At 46.4% G+C, this 25,611-nt stretch overlaps 2 protein-coding genes across 2 annotated transcripts; both read right to left on the reverse strand.

The window, feature by feature from the left end:
- Positions 1–618: 618 nt before the first annotated feature.
- SRM (spermidine synthase) lies at positions 619–7,924 on the reverse strand. Its single transcript, XM_030232963.2, has 8 exons — positions 7,705–7,924; positions 7,447–7,567; positions 7,141–7,233; positions 5,588–5,741; positions 4,821–4,904; positions 4,365–4,510; positions 2,914–3,036; positions 619–1,814 (listed from the first exon to the last, which is right to left on the reverse strand). Exons 1-8 carry the CDS (start codon positions 7,848–7,850, stop codon positions 1,797–1,799), a joined length of 885 nt encoding a protein of 294 aa, XP_030088823.2. The 5' UTR covers positions 7,851–7,924; the 3' UTR covers positions 619–1,796.
- Positions 7,925–10,244: 2,320 nt separating this feature from the next.
- Positions 10,245–24,661, reverse strand: EXOSC10 (exosome component 10). Its single transcript, XM_009095634.4, has 25 exons — positions 24,463–24,661; positions 23,418–23,554; positions 22,849–22,972; positions 22,265–22,369; positions 21,709–21,874; positions 20,864–20,975; positions 20,513–20,588; positions 20,266–20,376; positions 19,690–19,833; positions 19,179–19,369; positions 18,342–18,498; positions 17,611–17,759; positions 17,285–17,335; positions 16,447–16,558; positions 15,760–15,807; positions 15,138–15,216; positions 14,858–14,979; positions 14,461–14,556; positions 13,767–13,841; positions 13,242–13,329; positions 13,044–13,117; positions 12,314–12,494; positions 11,781–11,842; positions 11,021–11,094; positions 10,245–10,433 (listed from the first exon to the last, which is right to left on the reverse strand). Exons 1-25 carry the CDS (start codon positions 24,589–24,591, stop codon positions 10,403–10,405), a joined length of 2,694 nt encoding a protein of 897 aa, XP_009093882.2. The 5' UTR covers positions 24,592–24,661; the 3' UTR covers positions 10,245–10,402.
- Positions 24,662–25,611: the final 950 nt, after the last annotated feature.

Raw genomic sequence — 25,611 nt, forward strand, 5'->3', positions numbered from 1 at the left:
AGAAAGCAGGAGAGTACTGACCCCACAAATCCTTTGCTGAGGGCACATAGTGGCTGGACCCTACACTGTTTGTAGGGTCACTATTATGGCAAAGCTCAATCCCAATCCTTGCTAAAGTCTGCTGCTTCCACTTCTCTCTCACCAAGCTGAAAAGTCTCTCAGAATGAGCAGTTTTGTCTTTTCCTGATGCCACCTAATGCCCTTCCCCAGCTGCTCAGCTGGAGCTCAGTGGTTCAGCCCTCACAGCCCTCACACCATTTGTGCAGAGGAAAAGAGGGTGCAGCTCAGTGGGGCCAGGACTGACAGGAACTATCTGAGAGTGGCTGGAAAACCACTTGGAAAACTGTAACAGAGCAGCATTTGGACTGCAGAATAGCTTGGATAGCAGGGGCTGAGTCTGCAGCACAGAGGATGACAGAAGCTGGAGGAGCTACTGGGCAGCTACACTACAGTACACAATATGTCATGGGATCTTTAGTGCTTAATTTTGATGATAACTTATCATCCCTAAAGATAGGTGAGAGAGGGAGCCAGACCAACTAGAGAGTGCACCTGGAAGCACAGCAAACCTTCAGGATCTCTGTTTCCCCCCCCAGAGAACACTGACCCACACTGATGTCACCTTAACCAGAGCCAAGTGTTTAATTGAGTGCAAGGGAGTGACAATGGCACAGTGGTTGTGCTGGGAGGGTGATTCCCACGGGGCAGGGGGACAGAATCTTCAGAACAGAAGTAAAGAAGTGAAGGCAGCTCCATCTTACAGTGTACAATGAGAAACAACTTATGCATCTGGGGGCAGCATTGGAAATAACGCTGCCTCCTAAGGACTTGCAAACACCCCAGGCCTGAGGCATCTCAGCATGACTGAGATGAGAGATTAGTCAGCACAACCAACTCCCCAACATCAGTACTGAACATCAGGCAATGGAGCTAAGGTTTGCTTTATATATATATATATATATACATACACACATATACATATATATATATATATATATATATATAACCTATCACCATATTGATAAACATTCTTTGGAACCTCTCTGAGGGCAGAGGTAAGAACAGCAGTCAGCCTGTTGGCACCTCAGCACTTCTGTTTCTAACCAATTAAAAAAAAATTAACAACCTTAACAAAAAAAGCCACAAGACTGCTGCCAGCATGCCTGGCTGGTGTTTAATACTGCTACTCCATCAGGGTTGGAGGGAGACCTGTGTGAATGGCAACAGTTTGCACTGTGACTTCTCCAGCTGTGCTGCAGAGCAGTGCAGGAGTCCCAGGAGGGCAGTGGGATGCAAAGGCTCAGACCTGTTACCAGTCAAAATGTGTCAGCAGCAGGGAGCTCCCACGAGGAGAGAGTGAGCTCACTGTGCACAAAGCTCCCTCTCTTTCTCTCTCTGTGCTTAAGGCTGAGTCAGGGACCCTTGGGACTGTTCTCAGCCCACCAGACAGAAATATGTGTCAGTTATAAATACATCACATCAGCTGGGGGTGTGGGCTGTGGTTGGGATGGGAGAATTTAGAATGGGTGCAGGGAGGAGAGAACGGAAAAAGACATCTTACATTTCCAGCACTGGAAAGAACAGTTTTGACCTCACACAATAAGTCACTGGAGCTTTTCAATAGTCTGATCTGGCTTATGCCCCATCATCCTTAGCACATCAGAGGGAATGTTGGCTGGCCAAGGGTTAAACAATCCCACACAGTGGAGAGCAAATCTGCAGTCTGCTGAGAAGATCCCAGCCACATCACTGATGATCTCAGAGTCCACCTTGGAGGAAGGAAGCAGCTCACGGTCTCACACATCGCTCAGGGCCTGCAGAGAGCCAAAGACAAATGTCAGCATGGACCTGCCCCAGCTCTGCAGGCTGCAGGGGAAACATGAATCACCACCTCTGCACACAGTTATGGCATTTGCCTTCATCCCTACAACACTCTAATTCCTTAATTTTTTTCTGGAACCTGCAGTTGCAGCCCAGTGGGCATACAATGGAATAATGTGGAAATACAGACATCCTTCAAGAAGCAAGACTGATCTGTGCTGGAGCATCCCTTCTTTACCCTCTTGTTTGTTCTAGAAATCAAGCACATTTTATCTAAGACTTTTGGAGCTTTCCAGTGGGAAACACCAGTCCTGCCTCCAACACCAATCAGAAGAGCACAGAATAGTTTGGGTCAGAAACATCATCTTAAACCTTAAACATTATCTTAAACATTATCCTAAACCTTAAAGTTATCTTAAACATCATCTAAAAAACATCTTAAAACACTGGACAGTTTCCTTGTCTAGCATGATGCTGCATAAATCTGTCCTGTGGTCCCTGACTTGTCCAGCTCCAAATTAGATATTATTTTTTTTTACACTTGTTCCTTTCATGCAGCAGAATTGTGATCCCATAATGGTGCATAGTGGTGACTTTGGTACTTTTATTTTCCCCTCTGTGGGCAAAGAAGAGAGTTCTGGGGAGGCATGGGCTTCCCTTCAGCATGTCTGGGACTTGACAAGTGAGCAAGCCTCGTGCAGTCAACAGAGCTGGCACAGGCTGCTGGAAAGATTGTGGCCCCAGACTGAAAGGTTCAGGTCAGCTTGCCTGGACTATTGGCCATCCCCCTGTCAAAGGGGGATGTGAATAAGTGCCAGCCTCTGAATTGCTGGTAAAAATCATCTTGCACCTGGCTTTGGTAGGTGAAGTAGGAGTGATCTGTCATCAAGGCATGGCACATGAGCCCAAAGAACAGCTCCTAAATGAACTCTGGTCTTCCCTGACTGACTCATACTCTGCTCTGTCATACAAAATGCTCTCCTGCTCTGACTTGCCCACAGAAGTCTTTGGGACTGCAAGAAATCCCCAGTCCTGTCTACTCCCACTCCTATCTCATCCTAGAGGGAGGTGTTGTGGCAGAGGCTGGCTCACCTTCCGTGCAAACTCTGGCAGGATGAATGCTGCCCTGTGAATGTCAGAGTTGTAGTACTTGAGACTCCTCTCCTCCACCTGCTGCTGGGAGAGCTGCTGCACAGGCTCCCGGAAATTTGTGTTCTGCAAAAACAAAGTCAGCAGCTTTGACTGTTTGGATAATGTAATATGTGTTGTACAATAATTAGTGCTAAAGGAAATTAAAACCACAGCATTTGCTGTAGAAAGCCAGGGTCGGGCAACAAGCAGTAATAGGCTATGTGATAAGGATGGAGATTCAAACAGCAGGGAGAGGACTGTCTCCAGAGATGGATATTTCAAGGGATTTTTCAATCTGACAAGACCCCAGCAGGAGGCATTTCATAGGCATCATCAGAAGTTTATCTCAGAAGGTTTTCACCGGACAGGATTCCAGCAATTATCCACTAGTTCTGGGAAATGTGGCAGCAAGAAAGAAAAAACACTATAGTATGCTAAAATATGCTAAAGAAGGGCCACTTCCAGAGCCCAAAAGATTGTCTTTTTCCCTTAGAAATTTCATCTGGAGACCCACAAGGACTTTGGTGTGATAGAGACCAAATCCTGGGTTCCCCAACTCTGACTGCCAGGCTCAGAGTCGAATCACTTGTGGCTTCTTCCAAATTGATATTTTGATTATTTAATAAATCTCCTTAATTATTAAATTGGAGTACTCATTTATAACAGATAAGGAGCCAAAGGCTGTGTGACAAGCATCCTGATGCAGGGCAGAGAACTGAGATGACTCACAGGAAAACAAACAACTTTCTGTTCTAGTATGAGGTCAAAGGTTCTGCGCAGCCCCAGTACCAAGGGCTGGGGTTTGAGCTCTGTAACTCCTGTGACCAGCACTTGTGCAGAGCTGTCATTGCATGAGGTCACACTGCATGAGCCGTGTGCCAGATGTGTGCCTGAGCATCCAAGAAACAAGGCTTTGCTCTTCAAAGGAGAATCCATGTTGGGCACAGTGCATGCTGCCAGCACCCCAGGTTAACCATGTGCAGCAGCAGCAATGCTGGCACCCCAAACCCATCTGACAGTCCCACTGAAGCAGACGAGGAAAAGAGTAAACTTCAGTGGCCTGACAGAGTTACCAGCCCACATCCTAACACCAACTCTCACTTGGAGGCCTCTGAGCAGATTACCAGTCACAGGCTGATTCTCAGAAGCTGCCTACTTTGTAACATCAGCATCAAATAAGCCAAAACCTTAAAAAAGTTGGAAATTACTTTCCCCCTTCCAAGTCTGTTGTACTAGACAGAAAACTATGACCATTTTTAAAGCAACTGGTAATTCTGCACTTCATTCAGCACTGAGCAGGCCCCAGAATCTTGAGGCCCCACAGCTGGGAGAGCTGAGTGCCACAGCTCAAGTTCTGCAAGGGGCAGCCTCAGGCAGACAATGGAAAGGGCCTGTGAGGTGCTGACACTCACGGGGTTCTTGCTGCAGAGCATGAAGCCGATCTGCCCGCTGGGGTACGTGGGGATGGTGCAGTAGGCGTACTCCACCACCGGGAACAGCGACTTGCAGAACTGACGCATCTCCTTAATGAGATCCAGGTGCAGCCACTGGCACTCACCTGCAGGGGAAAGGCAGAGAGTGAGAGCTGCCCCTCTTCCCTGCACAGAACTGAGCCAGGTTAACAGTGGTTCCAAGTCTCAACCTGTCCAGCTCATGTAGTTTCAAAGACAAGACAAGACCCTGATGCCAGTTTTGCTAAGCCCAGGCCAATAATGAATGAGCTGACATAGATCAAAACCACTGCTTTTCCTGGGACATGACATGTTTCACTCCCTGCATCACATCTCCCCAGGAAGAGTCCCCTCTGTGCCTCACACTTGGTGTGTAAAGGTCTGGCATCAGTCTCTGCCCAGGGACAGCATCCTCACCTTGGCAGCAGAGAATGCCATCTTCCCTCAGGGCTGTCTTCATCAGCTGGTAATAAGATTCTTTGAACAAACTTTCTGCAGGACCTGGGAGAAAGGTGAATAAAGAAAAGTTTTGAGCCTAGGTGAACCCCAGACTGCACCTAGCAGGGCAAAACAGCCAGGATTTTAGCTTTGCTAAACAGCAAGCCCAGGTCCCCTATTAAACCAAGTCTTAGCAGCTGCCTCTTGCTTCACCAAGCACTTTCTAAGCAGAACTCCTGCTCCAAACTGCCTTTTAGAGATGCATCTCTCTGTGTTGACTAGGGCAGGATTGAAGGTAACTCAGCCTTGTTGATGGATTCCATATCTACATGTGGTCCTTCTCTACCTCAGTTTCCCCCTTCAGAAATACAGCAGCCTCACCCCAGCTATCTTCAGGGTAGGGGCTGCACCAACAGTGTATGAGCCACTGCTTTATCAGCAGGCACATGTGCAAAGCTGCCCTTCCAGCATGGGATTGCTGCACTCAGGGAACAACTCTGCCAGAAGAAATAGTTGCTGGAGCTGAATTTTGAGGAGAGAAATGTAACAGCTGGCTTGAAGGCCTGCTGATACAATTTTATGGTTTCCATCCTTCCCTTTCCCTACTAAAAGAACCAAGTTGGCAACAGTCTTTTCACTTGAAAGGATCCTCAGCAGGCTGGCATAGCTTCCAAGAGGTAGGCAGAATAAAAAAAAGTGAAGGAGGTATGTGGGAAACAGTGCCCTTTTATGGCTAGAATTCTTACCCATGGGGTCAGACGAGTCTGTGATAATCACATCAAAGGCTTCTTGATTTTGTTTCATGAACTCAAAACCATCTCCCACGTGCAATGTCAGCTTAGCACTGGAATACCCCACTGCCATCCCTGGGAGGTATTTTTTAGATACCTGGATCACATCCTGAAACACAGAGAGCACAAGTGGGTCAGAGGCTTACAAGAAGCTGCTTCTCAGACTGCTGTGCAGCTGTGACTGGAAGAACAGCACAATGAGTCATTTCCTTCAGTACCTTCAGCTCAAATCTAGTGAAATCCACAAAAGCTGCCAGCATCTTCAGCCAGCAAGCCACTCTCAGCCTTTTCCTGCAGCCTCAGTGTTCAGTGACACTGTTGTTCTGTCTGTGCCAAACTCAGCAAAAACCTGGAGCTTCAAAAGCTCCCTGAGGAACTGAGCAAATATGATTACAGGTCAGACTGCTCTGTGCTCCTTTTTCCTACAGAACATCACTTGCATAGGTGATCTCAGCTAAATCAATTTATTTTTCTTCCTAAATAAAACCATGCCAGCAGGTTTCTGAATGCGAGATGAGAAATATCCCCATTTCTGCACTGTAGCCATGATATCAATCCCCCTGTAAGATAAAGTTTTCTCTCTAAAATCGTTAGGCAGCCACTGTCCTGGGCCCAGCAGCTGTACTGACCACTAGCAGCTTCTCAATATGCTGGTGTCAGGCAGTGCTTGTTAAAACCAGGCCCGTTTGCCTACTTAGCTGGCAGACAGAGCACCCAATCTCATATAGCAGTATTTCCTGTTCTCAACAGAGCTTTACTCCAAGCAAAAATTTCTGAGAAAAGGCTGAGTAAAGTAAAATAAAACTGGCTGAGAGAGGGACTGGGGAAAGAGTAAACTTCAGTGGTTTGACAGAGTTACCAGCCCACATCCTCTCACTTGGAGGCCTCTGTAAGCAGACAGGTTACCAGTCACAGGCTGATTCTTAGCAGGTGCCCACTCCCTAACAGTCATCATCAATAAGCCAAAGCCCCAACATGCTCTAATTGGTAGTGACTTCCTCCCTTCCAAGTTTGTTGTACTAGACTGAAAATTACAGCGCATTCTAAAGCAACTGGCCTGTCTATCACAGAAGCAAATCCCTGCTGCTTATTTCCTGATTTTGGTTGCAAGAGACTGCTCAAGAAAGCAACCATCCTCCTCTGCCAGGAGCACTCTGTTCGGCAGCGAAGGAAAGGGAAAAGCAGCACCTCCACAAAGCCAGGGCACTCCTCCAGATCCCGTGCTTGGCCCACGTCTGCCTGGAAGGGCCTCAATCGTATGTGTGTGAAGGAAATCACACAGAAGAGGCAGCCAGCTGCCACGTAGATGACTTGTAAGGCAAAGAGAGGTGGCGCTGTCATTGTCACGCCAGCAGAACCAGCAGCAAACGCGCCTGGTGCTGACGAGAGACAGCAGGTGAAAGCGCAGCTCCCGTGGATGATGTGAAGTCGGGCTCGCTTTGCCGGGCAGCCCGCCCAGGAGCCCCGAGCTCCCGGGGCTCCTGCCCGCAGCCGGGAGCCCAACGCACCTCATCGATCTCGCACTGCACCACGGACTCCACGGTCGGGTGTTTGACCACCTCCCGCAGCACTCCCCCGTCGCCGCCGCCGATGATCAGCACCTGGCACAGAGGAGGGCAGAACAGGGGCTGTCAGCGGGCCCGGCCCGGGGCACCTCCGGCTCTACGGCCCGAGGAGGAGCGCGGGCAAGCGCTGCGGGCCCGAGCTGCCCGGACACGAACGGCGGGGCCCAGAGCCCCGAGTGGCCCAGGACAGGCCCCGGCAGCCCTGCAGGGGCTGGGGGAGCCCTGAGGCGCGGGCCGGGGAGCGCTCACCTTGCGGGGGTCGGGGTGGCTGCAGAGGGGCAGGTTGGCGATCATTTCCTGGTAGGAGAACTCGTCCCGCTCCGTGCACTGGATCACCCCATCCAGGACCAGGACGTTGCCGTAGGTGGTGCTGGGCAGAGCGGGGAAGCGGGGTTGGAGCCGGCCCGGGGCTGCGCTCCCCCGCCCCCTCTCCGCGCCGCCAGGCCCCACCGCGTGGCGCTGACCGGCCCCGCCATCCACCCACCGCCCCGGGCGGCCCTCCCGCACCTGCGGAAGACGAGGATCTCCTGGTAACGGGAGCGCTGGTGGTGCAGGAGCTCCTCCACCTGCAGCGACATGGCCTGGCCGGGCCACAGCCGGCACGTCTCGCGGAACCAGCCCTCGCGGATCAGCGCCGCCGCGCCGCGCTCCATCCCGCACCGCAGCGGAGCGGAGCGGCCGCCCCCGGGCCGGGCCACCTGCGCTCGGCTGCCGCCGCCGCCGCCCGACCGCACCGGCGCGGGAGCCGCGCGCAGGGCCCCGCGCCGCCCCCGCCTGCGCGCGCCGCCATTGGCGCGGCCGCCGTGACGGCCGGGCCGCGTCAGGGCCGGGCGGGCGGAGCGGGGCCGCCCCCGCCGCCACGGGGAAAGGGCGTGCCCGAGCCGCGCCGCCACTGCCCCTGCTCCCTCTGCCCCGAGCCCTCGGCACCGCTCCACCACTGCCCCTGCTCCGTCTGCTCCGAGCCCTCGGCACCGCGCCGCCACTGCTCCTGCTCCCTCTGCCCCGAGCCCTCGGCACCGCTCCACCACTGCCCCTGCTCCCTCTGCTCTGAGCGCACGGAGCCCTCGGCACCGCGCCGCCCCGCCTGCGGAAGCGCCAGCGAACAGTTTTCGGGAAAACGAAAAGTCTGATTCGGGTGGTTTAAGGGTTGGACCTATTGAGGCTGAATTGTGTTGGATTGCACGAGGATGATTGGTGAGAGCATCTCTCAAGCAGAAAGGCTGAGGCAGTTGGGGCTGTTTAGCATCCAGAAGAGACGGGCGAGAGGGCACTCGCGAATGTGTAAATATCTAAAGGGAAAATGCCAAGAAGAGGGAGCTAAGGCTCTGCTTAGTGGTGCCAACCAGTGGGACACAAGGCAACAGGCAGAAACTGATGCTCGTGAAGTCCCAGCTGAACATTAGGAACAACTTTCCTATGTGGGTGACCAAGGACAGGAATGGATTGCCTGTAGAGGGTGTGGAGACTCACTGGACGTATTCAGGCCTGTGCCACGTGCTCTAAGATGACCCTGCTTGAGCAGGGAGCTTGGAGCAGGTGACTCGCTGTGGTGCCTACCATCCTATGATTCTGTGGATATTGCAAAGGCAGGTGCAGCTGCAGCGCTGGTGGGCCCAGGGCCTTACAGCTGGTGAGGGCTCAGTGGCCTTACAGAATGCGGTGTGTTCTGTGAGAAGCAGACTTTGGGAGAAATGCACCAAGTTTCTACCGAGAGTAGTTCTCCAGCTAGGTTACACAAAGACCTCCAACAGCTGCTGCACAAGAGTAAAACAACCTCACAGTAGGGGACTCCAGTGCTACAATTTCACAGGCACAACCAAGTGGATAAAGCATGGATGTAGTTGCTAGTCGCTTCCATTAAAGACATTTTAAAAACCATTTGCAATTCATAAAGGGAAAACAGAAAAAGACTAAAATTAGGATTGTCCTTGAAATGTCACTTGCCTTGGAATTTGAAGCAGAGGATTTAAACCACAGAGATTTTAATATTCCCTGGGCCAATGGGGGTTTTGCAATTTCTTCAAGTTAAAGAAATAACAAGAACTGGTAAAGCTGACAAGGAATTGGCAGCCCCTGCAAATGCACTTGGAGACAATTGCTATTTAACTGCCTTTTTACAAAAACATTCTCCAACATTCAGCCCTGCAAGCAGATTTTATAAGAAAGAGATTCTGTTCTACCATTACAATGCTTAGGCAGCACTGCTCACACTAAGATACCCAAGGAGGAAAACCCCTCCTCTGTTCCTTGCACTCCCTATTTCCCAGAAACAGGGAAAAAGATTGAAAACAAACTAAATCTCCTCATAGTCTTTGTAAAATAAAGCCCTGTTAAAATGTCAGAGGTCTTAATCAGAATAAACTCTGTCACTGACCCATCCAATACTGATGATACTATTTCTGATACTCTTTCTACAAAGACTTGAAGATAACTCACTGTATTTAAACTTGGACATGTTAGTTTAGATGTAGAGATTCAGTTGCAGCACAGAACCCTCTACCTTTCCCCCACCACAACACTGCCAATCCATGTTCTTCCCTTCTGCCTAATGCTCTTTGCTCTTACTTTCATTCTGGAACTTTATGGTGAAACCATTGGTCTCCTATACCTCTTTTTTTTTTCCTTAAAATACAATCTTTCCATTAAAATACAACAATACTGTGAGGTAAAATGCTCTTTTTCTGTATTATCTTCTCTTTTTCTGGATTACCTTGTATTTTAAGAGATGAGCTGTGAAGTTCAATTTGTAAGCAGGGTCCATCATAAAAGACACTCTGGCCTCATTTCCTTCTCTGAACTGCTGGGGTTTGAGTTACATCTACTGCATCTCTCTAATTTCTGTGCTACCTATAGAGATGCCAAGAGATTCCTCCCCTACTCCAAAGACAGGCTGGTTCTGCACTTCAGGCTGCTCCAGGAAGTGACAAGTTTAGCCTAATTGTGTTTGAGGACACAGGATCAACTTTCAAAATTATAAACAAAGCAACACTGTGAGTACAATTAGGAGGAAAAAAAAAGCAATGTGGATATAACAAAAGTGACATCAGTTCAGATGTTTTTCCTTTTGGAATAAAAGGATTTTAATGGTTTTAAAAACTTTCCTGTACAAAAACTGATCAATGGCTGGCATTTGCTTTCCCATGGTGGCAACACTTCTAATTACTGTTTCATTCTGCAGCAACTCCCACAAGTCCTGTAACAAAGATTATCTCTTTGGCCAGTGGTGTGTCGAACCCCTGCAAAAGAGTTTAACAAACACTTTAATTCCTGCAGTAAATTCACTCAAGATTGAAAACTAACCCTGTTACAATGATTCTATCAGGAGAGGGTCCTGAGGCAGAGAGCACCCTTCTCCCTCCAATGCTGCCCTTAGCTAGTGTTGTTTTTTTATGACTGTAACACACAATAATCAAACCCTGCAGGCTAAACACTAAGTATCTATTTGGAATAAGAATGTTCATACTTGGCAGTACTCTTATTCCTCCCAAGCTAGGCAGATGTTCTCCACTTCCACCTATCTCTGATCAAAGAAAGCAACTCCCACACCCTTTAACACCAACTTTTACCTCAACATTTCAAACCTTCCACCCAGTCATTGTGTTAATCTAAATTTTTGCATTAATTTTCATGCATTAATCCTAAATTGTGGTGGTTTTTTTCTTTTTTTGTCCTTTAAACTGATGTCAGGGTGTGATGCAACCTCTTCCATTAAACATATGCTAAAGCTCCCACAGCAGCAGAGGACAATAGCTATGGTCTGCCCATGGCTCTGGGGTAGGGTGTGCACACACTCCAGTTGGATGAGAGCAGGGTACAACCACACCTTTCAGCTTTCCCCACCAGGTAGGACATGCTCCGGTTTCCAGACTGTTGAAGTTTGTTAGCTCCAGCAAATTTCTGCACACAGAAACAAACAAACAAATCAAACACCACCCACAGTGAGGTTCCTCCCAGTTATATTCCATGACATTCATGTGCTGCCAGATCTTTCCAATTTCACAGAACTCTGCTCATTGACTTCCCTGTGCTGGTCACAGACATCCCTTAATATGCATAAAAAGGCAGCATAAAACATTGTGTCTGTTCAGCAACAATCCATGGCTTGATTGTTTATGGGTTTTTTCTTCTTTTCAATCTCAATTAGCAATAAGTTAAGTAAAAAATCTCTGAGCTGAGACTGTTCCTAATAACAGTACTTGGAGGGGTACATGAGCAACGTGCAAAACTGCCATGTCCTGGAACCACTGGAATGCCTGTGATTTTTGAGAATTTAATTTGGAACTGGAATTTGTGGTGTTTTGCTGTGGTCCAAATGTCACGCTTGTGACGTATGAAAGCGTAGGTGTGAGCAATGTATGAATAGGTGGGAAACAACAAGAGTCTGAGGGACTCCAAGGAAGCTGCTCCTGAATAGGAAGAAATAATAATTCAAAGCATGAACTTGGGATTGGAAGCTGCCTCTCAGCAGCTGTTAGGGAACATTCTGCAGATGCCCAAAATATCATGTGCCCTCCCAGAGAGCCCCTGGCTGGGTACATCCAGTTTCCCACATTTCTGTTCCTCCTTTCATGGCAGGTCCATACCTTGCCTGTGTAAGCTTGCTTGGCAGGATCAAATTGTGGTGACTGTTTTGATTTGCTGCCTCCTAAGAGAGAGAGGAGAGAAGCTGTTACTAAAATTTTCTATAAAGAACAATGCATTCCACAGTGTTCCTCTGATGATATGGAGGTTTCACTACAGTCTCCCACACAGTAAAATCCAGAACAATCTTTTAAGGGCAGGAGATGGATGTTTTTCAATAGCTGCTTTTTTACAAAGGAGTCAAATCTCCTTTGCCTCTTGGCTCCTGGCTCCAATTAAACAGATAAGAGAAAAGAAACAAAATCCAAATCCACAACCCACTTGACCAATTGTTTCAGGATTTTGCTTCCAAATCAGAAAAGGAATACTCAAGTGCACATTCCTCAAGTCAATTTTTTGAACTATTTCCTCACTATAAGCAAGCACATTGTAACAGTCTGTACTGCACTGGCACCCACACTCACACAGCCCTCTCAAGGCTCAGCTGGAACATTTTCCACAGCATGCAGCACTCCAGCAAGGGATCAGATCTTACCTGCAAACACTTTGAAGCTGGAATTGCTGTAATCAAAGGGGGTAAACTGCCTTAGTGCTTCCAGCTCCTCTGGTTGCTGGGTTTTTTTCTGCCGTTTCTTTTCTTGTGTTGGCAGCTCTGCTCCTGTTTCTGCTCCCATTTCACTTGTGTCTCTCTCCTTCTTCCTATTAGCTTGTTCCTGCTATGAAAGCAACCCACAGAACAGAAAAAAGGATAAGTTGAAGAAAGGAGAATGAAACATTTCATAGGGCAAATTAACTGTCCAGGCTTCAGTGACTGCTCTTGCTTTAGCAATAATAGCATGGGGAGAAATCTCTGTGCTCTTCCTTGGGCCTAAATTGCTTTTTTTTTTTGTTGCTTTTTTACCTCACAGTAGGAACTTCTATAAAAAGCTAAATTGTCATTTCACAGGATATGGGAAGCTGAGATCTGCTGTGGCCCCACTGGCATATTTGGGGGAACCTATGCAGAACAACTGAAGAGCCTTAAAGGAAGTGAGGAGCAGTGGTGCATCAGTGGAAAACATCCCCTGCTGCACACCTGGAGGGATGGGATGATGTGCACAGCACAGTTAACAGGAGCCTGTCACACCTGGGGCAGCACCACACAAAGACCACTACCAAAACACTCTCATTCAGCTATTTCAGTTACAGGGCTCAGAGTTTCACTCTTAATTATGTTATAGCAGTCAAGATGAGCAGTGGCAGGAAGGAGGAATTCTATGACATACCATGGCTTGCTGGCGAACAGATACAACATTCTGTGCTGCTTTTTTATTCAACTTTTGTGTCTGGACATGGGCAGCTATGGAGACAAACAAGCATTACTGTAAAAAGCAGGAGTAAGTTAGCCAGGGGCTTAGAAAAAGCAAGCAAAGCAGCTTGTATCAAGTCTCAAGACACACCAAGGAAGGGAAGAATGGCTGTACCTGACTGCTGGGCTGCTTTCTTATTGGTTTCAGTCTTGGACTTCTTCTGTACTGGTGCCTGACTCATCAACTTCCATCGATTGCTGATCTGCAATGTAAATATATTACCTGGAAAGGCTTTCTTTAAAGTTTTATGGCAAGAAGTTGTTTATAAACTTGCTAACACATGCTGGAGCTCATTAAGAGTATAAAAGATCAAATTAAGCTGTAAAAGAGATTAAGATCTGCTGCACCATGTGAAGTAAAACCAAATGCTTTAAAAGTTCAAAGCTACAAACAAGCCTCAAAAACAAATGCACACACTACTAGTAGAGCTTTCAGCTTTGACAGACAGGGACTATACAGCAGAATGTCTCCAATCCCTGGTCTTCAAAGGATACAAATGTCACAGAAACATGTTAAGTTTCTCAAGAAGTATCCAAGGAGAAAAAAATAAATCTCTATTGCTGAGGCTCCCAATGGAAAATAAACTACTTATTTGCTTCTTTTGTACTACTCAGCAGGAAATTTTAGCACCAGTCTTACTTCATAAATTTTTGATGATGGGTCAAACTTTGCAGATTGTGAGACATAGGCAGAATTCTCCTCTGGAGGTAGATACTGTAGAGAGGAAAAAGATTTTGCTTTAAACAGCATGTGACATTTAGCTCATTGCTAAAATGCTGCTTGTTGTAAATCAGTGAGTTAATTTTAAGAAATATTCTACAGATAGAACACCTTGTGGAAAAAAAGAAGCCACCACAGCTACTGCCAAGATAAATACTAAAGGAAAAACAACTAAAAACCCCTCCCCATGAAACCAAAACACCCCCAACAGACCAACCATCAACGGCACACCAGAAAAAAATTTGGTATTATTTTCTGGTAATTTACCAGTCCAAATGTGTAACAGCATTCTATTGTTCTTCACATTCATTACAAGAGTAGAATCAGCTTACTAATCCTAGCCATAAAAGATGAAAAACCTAAAAAACCTAAAACTAGCTTAAAAAACCCATGGTGAATGGTCTGTTTACTATGTAGAAAGACTTGTATCCAAGAGGTATTTAAATGTGTTTTGAAAACAAGTCCACACATGTGTCTCTGCAAGGACAATCTCTTGATTCCAGTCAGAGAGCAGCAGCTGATGCTCTATCAAGCCTTTCTGATATGCCAGGAAAACTAGCTCAGGGCATCCTGTGCATTGGGTAATCTGAATCCCACTACTGGGAGCTTTTACCATTTTAAATGGATTTTCAAAGGACTCCATTATTAGCTGAGCTTTCCGCTGTGCTGTCGTCAAAGTCTTCTTATTTCCTTCATTTTCATCACATTCCTTAAAAGAAAAGAAGAAAAGGAAGAAATATTAACACAAATATTCTTTTTGTTTGGCTACTGCCATTTCATGCCATGTTGCTTCTCACCCTGAAATTCTACTGCCAGCAGGGACCCTCCAGAGACATGGAGGAACCTTGCTGGCTTCCTAACCCAGCTGTCTTGGTTAGGCCTTATGCCTGTCAAGTCAGTACTGTTGCCAGGCATTCCCACCTTATTTCTTTCAACACTTCCACACAGTTTTATCAGATTATTAAGTCTGTTTTCCAGTATTTCAATACTGTCACAAACATACTGCTTACACTGAATATGCTGACAGTGGTAGTAGCAACAAGACATGTTGACTCTGGCTGACTGTCTCGAATATCCATTGTCTTCTCACTGTCTGAAAAGAGACAAACATCTTCCAAAACAAGTGCAGGGTCTGCATGAAAAGGAGACAAAATTTTCATTAGATCCTTGTGTATTTTACTGCTCTTTTGTGTCATGAGGTTTCCCTGAAAGTTTTTTCAGGACTGCTTATTTTCCCCATGTCAAAGCTCCACCATTATTAGCACAGCTTTTAGGTTAACTCTAAATTACCCAAGGCAGAGTTATTCTGGAAATGATCCATAGGAATCCGTGAACTGTCATGTGGTCCAAAGAGGGCATTCTCCAGCTTCTGCAGAGAGATTCAAATTATAAACACCATTGAAACACTACAAATCTATTATTTTAACATACTGCAGAGACACTTTAATGAAAATTTAAAAAAAGGGATGAAATTCAGAGATGAAATATTCTTAGTGTAGCTCATGTGCCAGAGCACATTGCATCTGGCACCAAAGGCTACCTGTGCAAACACCCACAGGCTAGTGGGATGCTGTACTTCATGTACATGACAAGAGAGAACGAGTCAGCCTTAGAAACTAATCTGAAACCTCCCTTCTTACAGCTCAGTCAATATATTCCAACATACATGAAACTGTCCAGCAGCCACGGTGTTTGCCGATGAAACCTTAAGTGCTGCTTTATGGTGGTTTGTAAAATATCAGTTAACAACTGGTAATATCATGAATCTGGCACAGATAATACCATTAAGCTAAAGCAGAAAACTTGTAAAATGGATGAGAGAAGCAATTTACTAGCAGGTAGCAAAGGTTGATACATTTGTTTCCAAGTTTAAGGCTGAAGACACTAGGTAAAAATACAATGCAAACAATACCTCAGGGTTGGGTGGAGGTGCTCTCTTCCTGACTGAAGTAATCTCAGACTAGAATGGGAGAGAAAGGTCAGTCACTTAAAAGCCCCGTTTCTTCTAGGCTGGCCACCTTATCAATGTTTTCATCACATTTATTACAAGCTAGCAGGTTAGTAAAATTACTTTCTTCTTCTCCTGCAGTGTTTGCACTTGGCTATACATTCAAACACCTCACACAGAGGGGACACATTCTTGCTCACATATGTTTTTTTCACTATGGATGAAAGCTGTATTAATATCAACATGCTGCTAATATATTTTAACTAATTAACTTCTTACACCTAGGTTGGTTCTTTTGCCTCACCATAGCTGTAAAATATTTATGAGTCCATTTACATGGCCAGCAAATTCCACCAGTTGCAGTTCTTCCTCACACAGGCAAATGTGATGTATAGTGTAAGACAAACTGCATTCTGTTCAAGAACTGTCTGTTTATTCACTGCTCCAGTTTTCCAGGAAACTACACTGTGTGTAAGCCACTACACAGCAGACTGGCAAGAAGTTACAACATATCTTTCTGTTCTACTACAAAATTCAGTGTTCAAAAAGCAAACTTCAGCATTCACATCATCACAGGTCACCATTCAGCTCCAGGGCCTGGCTTAGGGAATGCCAGTGATTAGTCTCCTGTGTGGTACAAGCTACTCCTACCTTGAGAAGAGGCATCTCTCGGGCCTGCTGAATGAGCAGATGCAATTCATTAATCTGCTGGCGAACAAGTGGTGGGACAGGGTTACAGCAAGCAATGATACCCTGGCATTCTCTGCAGAGAGAGGAGGAAAATTAAGTGTGCTGGATTTATGGCTGGTATGTTGGGCATTTGCATTCAAAGGATGTGCAAGTCAAAGGATATAACCACTATCCTGACTGTGACAGAGCAAGACAAGTCAGATTCATCTCTGTGATAAAATTCTGCACCAGGTTTGTGCAGATGAGGAGAAGCCATCAAGTCAGCTCTCCTCTCACTTCTGTGGTCTGTCTGTCCTCATCATAATTTATTTCATTTAGTATTCACCTATGAAAGTTGAGCAAGGCACCAAACCTGCCCTTTATTCTAAAGTATGGTTGTTAGGTGATGGGTACCAAATGTTAGGGGAAAATATTGTATAAATTGGGTGCTTTAAGGGATCTGTCCCTTACCCTCCCCATTCCTTAAGGAACTGAAATAAAAATCCAAATAAGTTTTGGGGGCACTCACCCCTCTCTTGCTCTGTAAAAGTGAAGGAATCTCAGAGGGAATGTGTAACAGAGAGCATTGCAAAGGAATGTGGTTTATTAGTGCAATACAATCCAAGTGATGTATCCCAGACATCTGAAGCCTTCTGAAGGAGTACTGCTATTTATTTCTCTTCCAAACTGAACAACTATAGAGAAAAGCAGTACTGACAGCTGGAAGGAAGGGACCAACTGCAGAAGTAATTACACCCTTGGAAGTGACTTGCTGGATATTAAGGTCAAGTAAAACTCCTTCAGTGTGAACAAAACTTACTTGGGCAGCTCCTCTGCTATCTTCAACAGCATATGGTTTGGTAGCACATACCTACAGCACAAAGAGGTGGTATGAATGTAACAGAATGTTAAAAACAATTAAAAACATCTTCAAAGTACACAACTGTGCCCCCATTACAAGGTCTGAGACAATGAAATAATTTAAAAAGAAAAGAAACATAACAAAACTTCTGTGTAACAAGCAGACTGATGTAGTACAGTAATTTCTAGAGGTAGCAAAGTAATCCCATCTCAGGGATGGAAGGGGTATAATCCAAGAGATTTACTAAAACATTAAGTCAGTGTCCATAACAAAGGACTTCCTACCCTGTGCTCTCATCCTCTTGACGTGCTATCTTGTCTCTCCATGCAAACAGCAGCCTAAATGCTGCCAGCTGTTGGGTATCAAGGTGTTTTTTCTGCCTCCTGTAGAGATCAAGGTAGGATTCATCTGTAAAGAGGGGCTTGATGTATTTCTGGATAGGAAAAAAAGAAGCACTCGTGAGCTTTCCGTTTTGCCTCTCTCAGACATAGAATTGCCCAAGGACATCAGGGGACTAAATTCACTCTGGTGCAATGTGTCTTTGAGCTTTTTATCCTAAACTGTTGGTAGGAGCCTATTCCTGAAAAACACACATCCATTGTTAGGGGAAATCCACCCTCATCAAATACAGGAGCAGCTTTGCTATCATCAAGCTTTATTACATCTCACAAAGCCTACTTTCACAGTTTTCTCCACAGGCACCATACAGTTGAATATGAATGCAACTCCAGTGAGGCTTTGACCTTCTAGGAACATCCAGCAGAACCAGAAGTGTAACATCTCTCTTAGAAAAGACACAACTGAATGCACTGTGAGGCCAAGGGATACTAGCATTCAGAAAAGAGCAGGAAGGCATCTGAATCCAAGGACCATAGCTAGTGAAAGTGACTGCACATGACTGAGTCAGAGTATATACAGACGTTTTCAGACACAAAAAAAGACAGAGAACAGGCAAATGACCTTTTCTCCTAATCCCAAACTCCGATCCAGGTAAGCAAAGCAGGTGAAGCTTTACCTTCAGGCAGATGTCCCTGCTGCGCTGCCACACAACCTGCAGCTGTGTGGGCTGCTCCTTCCCTCTCTCCCACAGCAACTCCCTCACTTTATCATAGATGTAGAGCAAGTAGTGAGTGTCTTCACGGGCATACCGGATCATTTCTTCTGGCAAGGGGCTAGAAAAAGAGCCAGAATTACACCAACATATTTCAGCTGTCCTGCCAAACTGTTACTTCTCTTAAAGGGCATAATAGGGCAAAATGCATATGAGACATGCCAAGAACTAACAGGGAAAATCTGTTTTCATACCAAAGGACCGGTTAGGGAACAGCAGTAAAATGCTGTGCACTCTCCAGTTCACATTCTTGTTTGTGTGCTGGAGAGCAGGACTGCTGTGTAGCTAAGTCATGTGGCAGAACTGCTTGCTATGGTATTTGTCATAGCTTTCTTCTCTCTGCAGAGCCTATAAAAGTAGACTTGAGATCTCTGTGGTGTGCAGGGTGCACCTGCATAGTCAAGATCTCTGCTCCAACACCATCTGCTCTGCCTTGCACAGGTGATTAAAAGTTTTTGTGGAGGCACTAGAGGAGCAAATACTATCTCTGTAACACTGTAGTGAGAACTGTTCCTAAGAAGTGGGCTTCCAGATTTTCATTACTTCATCTTTGCAGATCTTTCCAAAAAGAACTCATTTAATAAAAAAACCATGGGAAAATGTAACACTCAAAAGCTTGGTAAATGCTGTGCTCATTCACTTTGAGACTAACCCATAACTATGGGTCCTGCAAGGAGAAGCTCTAGCAATGCAAGCAAGGAGAAGTGCTACCCTGCAGCCCATGTGAGGGTCAGTTTTTACCGTATTCTCCAGTCAGCCAGCTGGTACTTCTTGTCAGCATCTACACTGCAATACAGCTTTAGCAAGTGATCCAAAGAATGTCTGCCAAGATTGAGGAGACGAGCAGCTTGGTGAGTATCAAACACATTCACCAAGTACAGACCAAAGTCTCTTTGCAGCCATTCCACGTCTGAATCAGCACCATGAAGGACCTTGAAAAGCATAAAAAATTGGGAATGATAGGAAGAACATTTCTACTCCAGGCTGGTAGTGCTGTGCTTTCATACTCATGTGTCTAGATTTCTTTTCTCTGTTTTTTACTGTTAAGTACAGAACTACTAAATAAGTGCATCTGACAAGCAATTCACTACTAACATCAAGGAAACAGGCTCCTGGACAAATTATAGTGAAAGCAGAATCAAGTGATCAAGACCGAGCACACAGAGTGATTTTACCTATAAGAAAGCTCAAACTAAACCCAATAACAACAATAATAATAATTAAAAAAAATCTGGTGAGTTTTGCAGCTGACCTTCACAATTGCAGGGTCTGTGAAGGTCTCATTGAGGATGTTCATGTCACTGCGCAGTTCCAGTGTATCAATAATGAAGTCTTCTGTTCGGGTGGAAATCTGCATCAGACACGTCAAGCCAAGGAAGCTCCTGTAGGAGTGGTGCTGAAAACAGGGAAGAGAGATGTAAGCTAGGATTCATTACAGAAACAATACTATAAAACAAATGGCATTCTAAATGAGGGAAGAAAGAGCAACAAGACTTCTTTGAGAAAAAAAGACACTGGATGAGCAAACTTTCTCTTTGTAGTGACTAAGATGACATTAAAAAAAACAGGATTAATTGAAAGAAGATCAAATTCACTAAGAAGTGCACAGCCAGCCCTGCCATTGGAAAACTTCTAATACTGACACAGTTTAATTCAACCTTATAGATAATATCAGACAGATCAGGGGTCAGGAATTGTCTTTTCATGTCAGAGAGTACAAAGACCAGGAGAAAACCACCCTCCACACCCCCCATGAGAAGAATATGATGGTCTCCTAGCTCCTAAAAGTACATGTGTAACTTCTAAATATAAAACACAATTGGATTACCTCTAAGTCCAAGGCAAATTCTTTACAAGTCATAAGCTTTTCATTTAGTTCTACCAACTCATCCAGTGTGGTGATAAAATGACAGGGTGTTTCCTCGATGGGCCTGTACATCTGGCAGAGCAAATGAATTAGGCATGGTATATTCACTGTCAACTCCCAATCCCAACCTCCACCCTCAAACCTGAAACTTGTCAAGTATGGCTTTAAATGTACTACATCTGTAGTTTAAAATTAAAGTGGCACCAACCTGGAGTTCAGGTTTCTTGAGAACTTCATCTGGTGGAGAAAAATGTTCCAGTTCATACTGGTAAGGATGAGCAAACCTGTGGAAATTAGGAAGAGACAAGCACAGACTAAATTCCAGTCCTCTTTATGAGGACAGAGCACAGAGGCTTTGAGAGCTACGGCTGTTTCCCTATTCTGTCTCTTTTCAAGCAGAGGTTTAGTGTAACTGCAGAGGTCTAAAGCAAATCACATACAATGTAGTGTGGACACAAACACATGCAGAAGTGTTATACATGATGAGCATCAGCACAATCTGACCACACAGGTTCACCCAGGGGACTCCAAGCACCTTGCTGTCAGGTTAGTTTCTTACATGTCTTGCTCAGTTTTCTGCGTCCTCTGCTGATGTATGAAGTCTGCCAAAGCAGCTGGCACATCCAAGTCCTCAGGGCGCTCCTTTCTCTGCCGTCCACTTTTTGTGAGGGCTGAACAACCAATATGGAATAACTGGACTAGGTCCCCCACACAACATGTTCTCAGCCTACTACTATCTCCCCCTCCACCCACCACAAGAGTTTACAAAGTATCAAAAATCTTTACAATTTAGTGCTGCTGCTTTTGCTGTCATTTTGTAGCTGAAATAACAACTCAGTTACTTGGCTGTTTTTAGGATGACACAAGGTGATTTTGGCTCAAAAGCTTGGATGGAAATTGAAAAATCTTCAGGAAAACTTTTCAATCCTTCCTGGTTACTGAAAGTACAACTGCATCAGTGCAGAATACAGATGAACTGGCAGCAGCAGAATGTGTTCCTGAGACAGGGTGTTACCAGCAGCTTTGATAAAGCACCAAAAGCAAAGGTAGGTCTCCCCACACACCTACTGCAGCTCACTCATCTGAAAGAATTTCTGTAAAGACGACTAGTCACGACTTCTCATGCAAAAGTGACTCTCATGTATGCTCAAGGTAGTAAAAAGCAGCAGCAGATTATCTGTTTGGAACAGATTATTTGCTGTATACCAGCAAGAAGATGCTGTTTGCTGACCTAGCCTGACATTGCAGACATGGAAACAATAGTGTCACCAAGAATGCTACACCCAAACGTCCAACATCTCCTGCTATTTGTTTTTATAGTCCGTGATTTCTCCTCTAGACTGTGAGGACAGGTTTGTGTCAAATACTTGCAACAAATTACTCCCCCAAAAATAAACCCCTTACCTTCAGGCAAAGGCTTCAAAGCATTTGGTTTGATAAAAATTTTAGGTACAAAGGGAGTGTTGGAATTGTCAATCTTTTCACGAAACTTCAGCTGTGGTCGAGAAATATTCTTGGCATGAAGCAGTCGGAATGTTTCAGACTGAGTTCTTTTGTGGAATTCTCCTGCCTATGTAAAAAAAAAACAGGTAAAACCAACACAACTTAGCTGACATTCTTTTTCTCAGTCTGGTCCAACATTCAGAGGAGGAGTTATACTCCACATTTAAAACCGAGTAACTTTTTTTCAGTAAGGAAAAAAAGTTGGGACTCAAGATCCTGAATTCATAAGCACAGGAAAGGCTGCTGAGGATGTGAAACTGGAATGGCAATTGAAAGCACAAAGATTTCAGAACTAATTTTGAATGAATAGAAAAAAGAGAAAGAGAGAGTGGTACTTAGAATGTGTGAAAAAACGTGAGGGAACATTTAACTACTCCACTCCACTGGAGAACTGGTAGTGCAATGGCTGGGAGAACAGCTGAGCTAACACAGCCAAACTGAGCATGGGGGGCCTCACCTTACGGTTCCAGCTGGAAACAATCATCTGTGGGGGCTGTAACCCAGCTGGCAGGACTGGCTGCTGGTTTCTATTCACTCCTGATGCTTCATCCAATAAAATACTCTAAAATCCAGAAAAACAATGTGAAACGCCTGTTAAATTACCCCAGACACTCTAGTCAGACTGAGTAAAATTGTGTAGGTAGGTACCTCCATAGCCATCTCCCCCAAATTCTGTGCAACACAAGACAGACAAACATGGGAGGAGTACGTTGAAGATCAGGGGTGGGAACAGTTTCTTCAGAGAAGTACTCTCAGATGTACAGACATGTTTTCAGGCTGTGAGGACTTTTTGTCAAACTGCATTTAATTTCCTCACACATCCTATAATACCTTCCTGCCCCTTGGCCCACCTACCTTAGCTGCTGTGATCTCTGGCCTGGCATTTGGAAGGGTTTTTAAAATAAAAAGGGAATACATAAATTTGAGGAAATAGTGACTAATTGTGGAAGCTGGGCCACTAAAGTTCTTGCAACAACAAAAAAGAAAACTTGTGGCAACGGAACACTTTTTAAGAACCACATCCAGAAATAATTTGCTTACCACTCTTTCAAGAATGACATCATTGGAGTCAACCAGCATATCAAATTTATCTTCCAGCCCTGTCACTTTGCTGGAATCTTTCATGAGGCTCCGGCAGCCGTGGTACTGCATCACCTGGCTCATGCTTGCAAGAGAACAGCACAGCTGTCAGCAATCTGAAAGCAGGCTATCTAAATACTAAAACATCCAGTTCTCTTACACTTTCTACGCTTCAAAGTCTGAAATCAAGTTATAGATATCATCACATGAGCAGTAAATAGAAAAAAACATCTGTACAGTATTAAAGTGTTAGAATTAGTTTCTCACAAATATGACTTTTAAAATGGACAGCCTAACTGTTCAGTATCAGGTGCTCCTCTCTGCACAGCTCCTCATGGCAATATAATGAAATGCCCTCTTTAAGCTTGCCACTTCACCTGCCAAGTGCTAGAGAAGCAGCTAAAACCAGATGTGTGAAATAAACCACCTTTTTACCTATGGCAAGTGTGAAGTTGTCAAAGAAGGGGGTTACCTTCTGGTTTGGATTGCCAGCTACCAGCACCAGCCCAGAGGGGCAGAAGGGCCCTTACCAGCGGAGCAGGCGGTCGCTCTGTGTGCTGCAGAAGGCACGGAACCCAGGGAAGCTGCGGTAGAAATCATACTCATCTCCAGGCTGGGGGAGCCCATTGGATGCCTTTGTTGCAGCCACCACCGTCCCGAGAGCATACTGTGCAAGAACACCGTTATCAGCTTTTGTCAGTATTTTGTTTCTGTTTACTCGGGATACTCTTTGATAGAAATGCACTTTGCCTGGCTGGTTGGAACTGCGCGGTTCTAATGTGTGGTATTGTGGGGTTTTGCACCAAATAACTTCATGTAGTTATTTAGACAGCTTTAAATAATGAAAGTTTAAAAACTTCCTTATAGAACTAGTAAATGATTATAGAACTGCTACTGATCATCCTCTAGTGATCAGGCACTGAACAGGCTCCCCAGGGAATGGTCATGGCCCCAAGGCTGCCAGAGCTCCAAGAGCTTTAGGACAATCCTCTCGGGCACAAGGTGGGATTGTAGGGGTGTCTGTGCAGGGCCAGGAGCTGGACTCCTGCATGATCCTTGTAGGAGCCTTACAACTCAGAATATTTTACAGTTCTAAACCAGCAGGTACGCAGATCATTACTTTATTACTCTACCAAAACACCCCAAATCCCTGCAACGCTTCCTATTTGGGATCTGGCAGCCATTCCCTCTCCGGAATCAGCATCGGGCATAGGTAAAACACACGGGAGCTGACGCTGCGATTTATAAAGCCAGGGGCAATTCTCATCGCGACAAGACCTCACGAGGCTCCCGATTCCTTGGCATTTCCAGGAATCCCCGGTGGCTGACAAGGCCATGGCCCGACCCAGGCGGGTAACAGGTCCCGATACACCTCTCTGGCCCCCGCAGCCCCCGGCCCGGCCCACACCCTCCTGCTGGCATTGGGGAACACCCTACGGGTGTCTCCCGCTCCGGCTGGGATCCCCACGCGGCCCCCGCGGGACAGGACTACAGCTCCCGGCATGGCCCGAGCGCACACGGCACGCCGGGAGCGGTAGTGCCTCGCCCTCTCTCCCTGCTCCTCTCCGACCGCACCTTGACGAAGGCGTCGGGGCTGTCGAATCCGGGCAAGGCCGACATCGTGCTGCTTCCCTCCGTGCCCGCGGGCATCCCGGAGCTGCCCGCCTGCCCCACCGGGCTCCCCTCACGGCCGGCTGCCGCCATGTTGACGCGCGGCGCTGTCGCGAGAATCGGGCGCTGTCGCGAGACCAGCGCTGTCGCAGCGCTGCCGGCCGGAAGGGGGGGGAGGAGACGAGCGGGGCCCGCAGGCGCCCCCAGCGGCCGGACGGGGCAGGACAGGCCGTGTGAGGGATGCGAGCAAGGCCCTGAGGGGAGCCTTGAGGGCCGCCCGGCCCGGCCGGACTGCTGTGCGGTACATTCGGCCTTTTTCCCCCAGAAACACACACCGGTGGGACCCAGCACCAGAGGGGAAGGGGCCCAGAGGAATCATCAGCTCTTGGACACCCCAACAATCCCACCTTGTACCTGAGAACGTTGTCCAAAGGCTCCCGGAGCTCTGGCGGCCTTGGGCAGTGACCATGCCCTGGGGAGCCTCTTCAGTGCCCCACCACCCACCGGGGGAAGAACCTTTTCCTGATATCCAGCCTAAAACTCCCCTGACACAGCTCCAGCCATTCCCTGCTCCTGTCCCTGTCACCACAGAGCAAAGATCAATGTGTCCCCATCCTTGTCCCCTCAAGAGGGAGTTGTGATCTGCCATCAGTTTCCCCTCAGTCTCCTCCAGGCTGAACAGACCAAGTACCCTCAGTGGCTCCTCTTCCCCTCCAGGCTCTTCCCCATCTTCCCATCCCTTCTTTGTACACTCTAGGGCCTTAAAAATCTTTCTTACATCGTGGTGCCCACTCCCCTTGACAGCCACACCAATGCCCAGAAAGTGACAAGGGCCAATACCCAAATTTGTGACTGCCACCTGCCCACTTCCCATTTTGGGAGTGCAGCATTTGCACAAGCAGCTGGGGAAGCCCAGGGAATCCCGTCCAACACTCCATGCTGTGCCCCTGAGCCCAAGGAAGCTGATGTTCTTATCACACAGATGACATCTCATCTTCTGGAAAACAAAAAATTTAGGGGCTGCACGGTCACAGCTTGTTTATACAACTGACAGATTTCATTCAGCTGCTGTCAGAAGGGAAAGAAAGCCAATGACCAGAGCTGATGCACAAA

The sequence above is a fragment of the Serinus canaria genome, chromosome 21 (assembly GCF_022539315.1).
Source record: "Serinus canaria isolate serCan28SL12 chromosome 21, serCan2020, whole genome shotgun sequence".
In the NCBI taxonomy this organism is placed as follows: domain Eukaryota; kingdom Metazoa; phylum Chordata; class Aves; order Passeriformes; family Fringillidae; genus Serinus; species Serinus canaria.

Coding starts and splice junctions, on each gene's coding strand:
- SRM (XM_030232963.2), bottom strand. CDS start 7,850: ATGGAGCGCGGCGCGGCGGCGCTGATCCGCGAGGGCTGGTTCCGCGAG. Junction 5,742..7,140: donor TGCAGTGCGAGATCGATGAG/GTGCGTTGGGCT, acceptor TCTGTGTTTCAG/GATGTGATCCAGGTATCTAA. Junction 3,037..4,364: donor TGCTCTGCAGCAAGAACCCC/GTGAGTGTCAGC, acceptor TTGTTTTTGCAG/AACACAAATTTCCGGGAGCC.
- EXOSC10 (XM_009095634.4), bottom strand. CDS start 24,591: ATGGCGGCAGCCGGCCGTGAGGGGAGCCCGGTGGGGCAGGCGGGCAGC. Junction 17,760..18,341: donor GCAGGGACATCTGCCTGAAG/GTAAAGCTTCAC, acceptor TTTCCTATCCAG/AAATACATCAAGCCCCTCTT. Junction 13,118..13,241: donor GAAAGCAGCCCAGCAGTCAG/GTACAGCCATTC, acceptor TTGTCTCCATAG/CTGCCCATGTCCAGACACAA.